Source organism: Oncorhynchus mykiss, chromosome 19, assembly GCF_057628025.1.
Source record: "Oncorhynchus mykiss isolate SJ-2025 chromosome 19, ASM5762802v1, whole genome shotgun sequence".
NCBI lineage: Eukaryota > Metazoa > Chordata > Actinopteri > Salmoniformes > Salmonidae > Oncorhynchus > Oncorhynchus mykiss.
The window spans coordinates 72,736,398-72,746,101 of NC_143040.1; the positions used below are offsets into that span (position 1 = coordinate 72,736,398).

At 39.8% G+C, this 9,704-nt stretch overlaps 1 protein-coding gene across 1 annotated transcript; it reads right to left on the reverse strand.

Moving 5' to 3' along the window:
* Positions 1-3,058: 3,058 nt before the first annotated feature.
* LOC149975328 (uncharacterized) lies at positions 3,059-6,795 on the reverse strand. Its single transcript, XM_090209744.1, has 4 exons — positions 6,747-6,795; positions 6,443-6,598; positions 3,564-3,791; positions 3,059-3,423 (listed from the first exon to the last, which is right to left on the reverse strand). Exons 1-4 carry the CDS (start codon positions 6,793-6,795, stop codon positions 3,059-3,061), a joined length of 798 nt encoding a protein of 265 aa, XP_090065870.1.
* Positions 6,796-9,704: the final 2,909 nt, after the last annotated feature.

Sequence of the window (9,704 nt, forward strand, 5' to 3'; positions counted from 1 at the left end):
TAGAACTCTCTTTCTGATTGGTCATTTAACTAGTTTACTGCATGGTGATGTCACAGTGGAACGCCAAAACTCCATCCCACCAAAACAGTCAGAATCTTTAGGCGTTCTTTTCAAACAGCTCTTACACTAAATGGGCATTATCATAATGTACACGATTTCACAGTATTACTTCAAACTCATAGTGCAAATATACATAAAACACAGAAAAATCACATTTTTGAATTCACCGGCCCTTTAATATATCAACATGTTCTGTACTCCCCATGTCAAAATAGAATTGTAGGAAATTTACTTTAAAACAACAACAAAAAATGTCTTTCCAGTCAAGAGGTTGATCATTAAAATGTTTTGTAGTCAGGATGGGGGTCCCCCAGCCAAATCTCACTTAGGTCCCCAAATGTCCAGAGAAACGGGATATGACATTGTAACAACATACTTTATGTTAATTAGTAATGACACTAAACTGTAAATACTGTTATACTGTACTAGGCCAGATACGATCAACTTGCTGATGCTGTAATCCATCTCTTTATTCATTGGCTCTGAACCAAACTCCAACCTCAGATACAGGTGTTGTGATCACTGCTCACAGTTTTCTATCAGACATGGTTTTTGTAGAGGAGAGGAGCTTCTCTACATCACTGTGTTGGCTGGCTGCACAGTAATACACTGCACTGTCTTCAGGTGCTCTCAGACTCAGTAGATGAAGATAAGCCTCTTTCCTACCATTTCCACTCACATTGAAGTGCTTTTCAAATGATTTCTCCATGGTTATTGACTCGGTAAATGCATAACCAATGAGTTTCATAGCAGTGTCTCCTGGTGACTGTTGGTACCACAGTATCATAGTGTAGTCTTGAATAGTATGGTTGCAGGTTATCCTTACATTATCTTCAGATCCTTTAAGTATTGCAATAGGAGTCTGATGGACTTTGCTACTAAGCGTCTGCCCTGTGGACAAAGAATGAGAGAGAGAGAGACATAGAGAGAGAGAGACAGAGAGTGTGAGAGAGAGAGACAGAGAGAGATAGGATATGTTATTTAGTTAAATGACATTCATAGATGTGTTAGACTTCTCTTAATGAGTGGTTTAATACCTGTCACCCAGAGTGGTAGAGCTGCCAGGTGAATCAGAACTCTGATCATAGTGAAGAAGACTTGATGGAGAAGATGAATATGTTTCCTCAGTGGAGGAGAGATATGAGTGTCTCCTGGATGAAGCTCTGAGGTGAAAGGAGAGGGGCTGATGTAGTAGCATATGTTATTTAGGGTGGTGGTTAGTGGGAGTGTCAGAAAGTCTGTACCCTAATGTTTGCTCATAGGACCTCACAGTGAACCTTTCTGGTCATGACAATGAAATGAGACAGACATTATTACAAGTAGAGTTAGAGGTGCCCCTACAGTATATGTTGAGACCATCATCTCTTCAGATATTACATGCTGTCCTATATCAACACTTGGGGTTTAGTACAGCTGTACTTGTTATATTTTATCAACACTGGGGGTTTAGTTCAGCTGTACTTGTTATATTATATCAACACTGGGGGTTTAGTACAGCTGTACTTGTCGTCTGTATCACTCTGTTTACTCACAGCACAGAAGTACCTGCCACTGTCTCCTGCCTCCAACTTCTTCGCTCTGAAATATCCACTTTTTAAATACAGTCTTGGTCGCTATGAATTTGGAGAACAGGTCGTCTGCTTTCCACCAGACACTGGGAGATTAATTCGCCTTTTAGCAGGACAATAACCTAAAACACAAGGCCAAACATACACTGGAGTTGCTTACCAATAAGGCCGTTCCCGAGTGGCTGAGTTACAGTGTTGAATTAAATCGATTTGAAAATCTATTGCAGAATTATGGGCCTGAAAAGTTAAGCTCATAAAACCGCATAATAAGTTATATAATTATACCTGTACACCAAAGTAGTGTGACAGAGAATATGAGGAGGAGTGTGATCATCATGTCAGATCACAGCGCCAGAAACAAATCAGAGAGAGAGAGAAAGAGTAGACAGGTGAACCCACATCCTTCATGGCCAAATACCACCAGGGTACGCAGGTCACATGCCCAGGGGCCCTGATCTCCACAGGACCACCATTGATTTTGTTAGTCGTTCTCACTTAGATATCATATTAGCACGGCATAAGTCATTACAAAATGTGTAGAATTACAGGAAAAGATCTGTAAATGAAAGAAAATGTTCTCTCTGCCCCACGGCAAAATGAGTAGAATTGCATAAAACTTGCTTTAACAGTCCAATGCAGACATTATTATCTCAATATCAAATCATTTCTGGATAACAATACGTACCTTACCGTGAATGTTTTCAACTAAAATGTTTAAAAAGAAGACACAAATAGCTTCTTAGCAAAGATAATTTATTCATGAAATAATTTTGCTATGACTGTCTGGAAAAGGTCTGAGTAGAGGGGGGACACTGAACATGTGCTGTTATTGACAGAGAGGTTTTAGAACTCTCTTTCTGATTGGTCATTTAACTAGTTTACTGCATGGTGATGTCACAGTGGAACGCCAAAACTCCATCCCACCAAAACAGTCAGAATCTTTAGGCGTTCTTTTCAAACAGCTCTTACACTAAATGGGCATTATCATAATGTACACGATTTCACAGTATTACTTCAACCTCATAGTGCAAATATACATAAAACACAGAAAAATCACATTTTTGAATTCACCGGCCCTTTAATATATCAACATGTTCTGTACTCCCCATGTCAAAATAGAATTGTAGGAAATTTACTTTAAAACAACAATAAAAAATGTCTCTCCAGTCAAGAGGTTGATCACTAAAATGTTTTGTAGTCAGGATGGGGGTCCCCCAGCCAAATCTCACTTAGGTCCCCAAATGTCCAGAGAAACGGGACATGACATTGTAACCACATATTTTATGTTAATTAGTAATGACACTAAACTGTAAATACTGTTATACTGTACTAGGCCAGATACGATCAACTTGCTGATGCTGTAATCCATCTCTTTATTCATTGGCTCTGAACCAAACTCCAACCTCAGATGCAGGTGTTGTGATCACTGCTCATAGTTTTCTATCAGACAGGGTTTTTGTAGAGGAGAGGAGGTTCTCTACATCACTGTGTTGGCTGGCTGCACAGTAATACACTGCACTGTCTACAGGTGCTCTCAGACTCAGTAGATGAAGATAAGCCTCTTTCCTACCATCTCCACTCACATTGAAGTGCTTCTCAAATGATTTCTCCATGGTTATTGACTCGGCAAATGCATAACCAATGAGTTTCATAGCAGTGTCTCCTGTTGACTGTTGGTACCACAGTATTGTATTGTAGTTTTGAATAGTATGGTTGCAGGTGAGTTGGACATTATCTTTAGATCCTTTCAGTATTGCAATAGGAGTCTGATGGACTTCGGTACTAAGCGACTGCCCTGTTGACAAAGAAAGAGAGAGAGAGAGAAAGAGAGAGAGAGAGAGAGAGAGAGAGAGAGAGAGTAAGATAGGATATTTATTCAGTTTAACGACATTCATAGATTTGTTAGACTTCTCTTAATAATGAGTGGTTTAATACCTGTCACCCAGAGTGGTAGAGCTGCCAGGTGAATCAGAACTCTGATCATAGTGAAGAAGACTTGATGGAGAAGATGAATATGTTTCCTCAGTGGAGGAGAGATATGAGTGTCTCCTGGATGAAGCTCTGAGGTGAAAGGAGAGGGGCTGATGTAGTAGCATATTTTATTTAGGGTGGTGGTTAGTGGGAGTGTCAGAAAGTCTGTACCATAATGTTTGCTCATAGGACCTCACAGTGAACCTTTCTGATCATGACAATGAAATGAGACAGACATTATTACATGTAGAGTTAGAGGTCCCCCTACAGTACATGATGAGACTAGTTAAACAAAGGTTAAATAAAAAGTTAAAAAGGACCTGAAAACAGGTTACTAACAGGTAGACCTGAAAACAGGTTACTAACAGGTAGACCTGAAAACAGGTTACTAACAGGTAAACCTGAAAACAGGTTACTAACAGGTAGACCTGAAAACAGGTTACTAACAGGTAGACCTGAAAACAGGTTACTAACAGGTAGACCTGAAAACAGGTTACTAACAGGTAGACCTGAAAACAGGTTACTAACAGGTAGACCTGAAAACAGGTTTGTGCACTTCTCTGTGTGTGGAGTAAAGGTTGTCCAGAGTTTTTTCCCCCTATAGTTGCGCATTTAACATGATGATAGAAATTTGGTTAGACGGATTTAAGTTTCCCTGCATTAAAGTCCCCGGCCACTAGGAGCGCCGCCTCTGGATGAGCATTTTCCTATATGCTCATGGAGGTTTACAGGTCATTGAGTACGGTCTTAGTGCCAGCATCAGTCTGTGGTGGAATGTAAACAGCTACTAAAAATACAGATGAAAACTCTCTAGGTAGATAGTGTGGTCTACAGCTTATCATGAGATACTCTACCTCAGGCAAGCCCAACCTCGAGACTTCCTTAGATATTGTGCACCAGCTGTTGTTTACATATATGCATAGCCCCGTCTCTTAGCATAGCATAGCTGTTCTATCCTCTCGATAGAGTATTTAACTCACCAGCTGTTGTTTACATATATGCATAGGCCTCCACCCTGTGTCTTACCAGAGCCTGTTGTTCTATCCTCTCGATAGAGTATATAACCCACCAGCTGTTTGTTATTAAAGTCATCGTTCAGCCACGACTCGGTGAAACACAAGATATTACAGTTTTTAATATCCCGTTGGTAGTATTTCCTCGATTTCAGTTCGTCCCATTTATATTCCAGCAATTGAACATTAGCTAGCAGGACGGAGGGCAAAGGCAGGTTAGCTACATTTCGCCTGATCCTCACAAGGCACCCTGATCTTTATCAGTGAAGTCCATATTTTCAAGCATAGTGGTGGCTGCATCAGCTTAGGGTTATGCTTGAAATCATTAAGGACTGGCAAGTTTTTCAGGGTAAAAAATAAACATAATGGAGCTAAACACAGGCAAAATCCTGAACCTGGTTCAGTCTGCATTCCACCAGACACTGGGATATGAATTGTCAGCAGGACAATAACCTACAACACAAGGCCAAATCTAAACTGACGTTGAATTCCAAGGAAACAGTGAATGTTCAACAGTGGCCAAGTCTTGAATTAAAATCTAATTGAAAATCTATGGCAGTATTCTGGGACTGAAAAGTTGAGCTCCTAAACTTTATTCTAAGTAATATTTCCGTACCTGTAGACCAAAGTAGTGTGACAGAGAATATGATGAGCAGTGTGATCATCATGTCAGATCTCAATGCCAGAAACAGATCAGAGAGAGAGAGAGAGAGAGAGAGTAGACAGGTGAACACACATCTATCATGGAAAAATACCACCGAGAGGGTGGCCAAGGGCCCTGACCTCCACAGAGCCCCCATTGATTTTGTTAGTCGTTCTCACTTAGATATCATATTAGCATGGCATTAGTCAATACATAATGTGTAGAATTGCAGGAAATTTGTTATAAAATTGCAACGTGTTTTATCCGTCCATTGGTTTATTACTGCCCCATGGCAAAATGAGCAAATTGTCAAGAAATATTTTTGCTATGACTGTCTGGAAGTGTTCTGAGTGGAGAGGGAGACAGAACATGTGCTATTATTGGCAGAGAGGTTTGGAACTCTCTTTCTGATTGGTCTTTTAACTAATTTACTGCAAGGTGATGTCACAGTGGAACGCCAAAACTCCATCCCACCAAAACATGCTGAAATATTAGGCGTCCTTTTCAAACAGCTCTTACACTAAATGGGCATTATCATAATGTTCATGATTTCACAGTATTACTTCAACCTCATAGTGTGGAAATATATATCAAACACAGCAACTGACGTTGTTGAATGCACTGGCCCTTTAAAACAGCAACATGTTCTGTTCTCCCCATGAGAAAACGTGTAGAACTGCAGGAAATGTACTTTAAAACTTAATAATGTCTCTCCAGTCAAGAGGTTGGCCACAAATATGTTGACGTTAGGATGGGGGTCGCGAAGGCAAATCGACCTTAGGTCCCCTAAAGGCTAGAGAAACAGGATGTGACATTGTAACCACCTAATTGATGTTAATTAGTAATGAAACTAAACTGTAAATACTGTTATTCTGTACTGGGCCAGATACGATCAACTTGCTGATGCTGTAATCCATCTCTTTATTCATTGGCTCTGAGCCAAACTCCAACCTCAGATGCAGGTGTTGTGATCACTGCTCATAGTTTTCTATCAGACAGGGTTTTTGTAGAGGAGAGGAGGTTCTCTACATCACTGTGTTGGCTGGCTGCACAGTAATACACTGCACTGTCTTCAGGTGCTCTCAGACTCACTAGATGAAGATAAGCCTCTTTCGAACCATCTCCACTCACATTGAAGTGCTTTTCAAATGATTTCTCCATGGTTATTGACTTGTAAAATGCAATACCAATGAGTTTCATAGCAGTGTCTCCTGGTGACTGTTGGTACCACAGTATTGTAATGTAGTTTTGAATATCATGGTTGCAGGTGAGTTGTACATTATCTTTAGATCCTTTTAGTATTGCAATAGGAGTCTGATGGACTTTACTGCTAAGAGACTGCCCTGTTGACAAAGAGAGAGAGAGAGAGAGAGACAGAGATACAGAGACAGAGGGAGTGAGAGAGATAGACACAGAGAGAGATAGGATATTTTATTTAGTTAAACGACATTCATAGATTTGTTAGACTTCTCTTAATGAGTGGTTTAATACCTGTCACCCAGAGTGGTAGAGCTGCCAGGTGAATCAGAACTCTGATCATAGTGAAGAAGACTTGATGGAGAAGATTAATATGTTTCCTCAGTGGAGGAGAGATATGAGTGTCTCCTGGATGAAGCTCTGAGGTGAAAGGAGAGGGGCTGATGTAGTAGCATATGTTATTTAGGGTGGTGGTTAGTGGGAGTGTCAGAAAGTCTGCAACATAATGTTTGCTCATAGGACCTCACAGTGAACCTTTCTGATCATGATCAATGAAATGAGACAGACATTATTACAAGTAGAGTTAGAGGTCCCCCTACAGTACATGATGAGACCATCACCTCTTCAGATATTATATGCTGTCCTATATCAACACTGGGGGTTTAGTACAGCTGTACTTGTTATATTATATCAACACTGGGGGTTTAGTACAGCTGTACTTGTTATATTATATCAACACTGGGGGTTTAGTACAGCTGTACTTGTTATATTATATCAACACAGGGGGTTTAGTTCAGCTGTACTTGTTATATTATATCAACACTGGGGGTTTAGTACAGCTGTACTTGTTATATTATATCAACACTGGGGGTTTAGTTCAGCTGTACTTGTTATATTATATAAACACTGGGGGTTTAGTACAGCTGTACTTGTTATATTATATCAACACTGGGGGTTTAGTTCAGCTGTACTTGTTATATTATATCAACACTGGGGGTTTAGTTCAGCTGTACTTGTTATATTATATAAACACTGGGGGTTTAGTACAGCTGTACTTGTTATATTATATCAACACTGGGGGTTTAGTTCAGCTGTACTTGTTATATTATATAAACACTGGGGGTTTAGTACAGCTGTACTTGTTATATTATATCAACACTGGGGGTTTAGTACAGCTGTACTTGTTATATTATATCAACACTGGGGGTTTAGTACAGCTGTACTTGTTATATTATATCAACACTGGGGGTTTAGTACAGCTGTACTTGTTATATTATATCAACACTGGGGGTTTAGTTCAGCTGTACTTGTTATATTATATCAACAGTGGGGGTTTAGTACAGCTGTACTTGTTATATTATATCAACACTGGGGGTTTAGTACAGCTGTACTTGTTATATTATACCAACACTGGGGGTTTAGTACAGCTGTACTTGTTATATTATATCAACACTGGGGGTTTAGTTCAGCTGTACTTGTTATATTATATCAACACTGGGGGTTTAGTTCAGCTGTACTTGTTATATTATATCAACACAGGGGGTTTAGTACAGCTGTACTTGTTATATTATATCAACACTGGGGGTTTAGTACAGCTGTACTTGTTATATTATATCAACACTGGGGGTTTAGTACAGCTGTACTTGTTATATTATATCAACACAGGGGGTTTAGTACAGCTGTACTTGTTATATTATATCAACACTGGGGGTTTAGTTCAGCTGTACTTGTTATATTATATCAACACTGGGGGTTTAGTTCAGCTGTACTTGTTATATTATATCAACACTGGGGGTTTAGTACAGCTGTACTTGTTATATTATATCAACACTGGGGGTTTAGTACAGCTGTACTTGTTATATTATATAAACACTGGGGGTTTAGTTCAGCTGTACTTGTTATATTATATCAACACTGGGGGTTTAGTACAGCTGTACTTGTTATATTATATCAACACTGGGGGTTTAGTACAGCTGTACTTGTTATATTATATCAACACTGGGGGTTTAGTACAGCTGTACTTGTTATATTATATCAACACTGGGGGTTTAGTTCAGCTGTACTTGTTATATTATATCAACACTGGGGGTTTAGTACAGCTGTACTTGTTATATTATATCAACACTGGGGGTTTAGTACAGCTGTACTTGTTATATTATATCAACACTGGGGGTTTAGTTCAGCTGTCCTTGTTATATTATATCAACACTGGGGGTTTAGTACAGCTGTACTTGTTATATTATATCAACACTGGGGGTTTAGTTCAGCTGTCCTTGTTATATTATATCAACACTGGGGGTTTAGTTCAGCTGTCCTTGTTATATTATATCAACACTGGGGGTTTAGTTCAGCTCAAATTGTTATATTATTTCAAATCAAATCAAATTGTATTAGTCACATGCTCCGAATACAACTGGTGTAGACCCTACAGTGAAATGCTTACTGATGAGCCACTAACCATCAATCCAGTTTTAAAAAATAATACAGATGAGAATAAGAGATGAAAATAACAAGTAATTAAAGAGCAGCAGTAAAATAACAATTCCGAGACAATACACAGCGGGTGCCGATGCAGAGTCAATGTGAGGGGGTACTGGTTAATTGTGGTAGTATGTTTTTGTAGGTAGAGTTATGAAAGTGGCTATGCATACATGACAATAGAGAGTAGCAGTGGTGTAAAGGGTGGTGGGGGGCACTTCAAATAGTATTGGTAGCCATTTGACTCGATGTTCAGGAATCTTATGGTTTCGTGGGAGAAGCTGTTTAGAATCATATTTTACCTAGACTTGGCGCTCTGGTATCCCTTGCCATGCGGAGCAGAGAGAACAGTCTATGACTTGGGTGGCTACTATACTTCCGGCGCCGACAGAGATGGCCGCCTCGCTTCGCGTTCCTAGGAAACTATGCAGTTTTTTGTTTTTTTACGTGTTATTTCTTACATTAGTACCCCAGGTCATCTTAGGTTTCATTACATACAGTCGAGAAGAACTACTGAATATAAGATCAGCGTCAACTCACCATCAGTACGGCCAAGAATATGTTTTTCGCGACGCGGATCCTGTGTTCTGCCTTACAAACAGGACAACGGAGCGGATCCCATGCAGCGACCCAAAAAAACGAAAAAGAGGGAAACGAGGCGGTCTTCTGGTCAGACTCCGGAGACGGGCACACCGTGCACCACTCCCTAGCATTCTTCTTGCCAATGTCCAGTCTCTTGACAACAAGGTTGATGAAATCCGAGCAAGGGTAGCA

Bases quoted from the DNA above. Each gene is read 5' to 3' on its own strand.
- LOC149975328 (XM_090209744.1), bottom strand. From the start codon at position 6,795: ATGATCAGAGTTCTGATTCACCTGGCAGCTCTACCACTCTGGGTGACA. The intron at 6,599-6,746 runs GTATTAAACCAC...CTTTGTCAACAG, and splicing joins TCTACCACTCTGGGTGACAG to GGCAGTCTCTTAGCAGTAAA. The intron at 3,424-3,563 runs GTATTAAACCAC...CTTTGTCAACAG, and splicing joins TCTACCACTCTGGGTGACAG to GGCAGTCGCTTAGTACCGAA.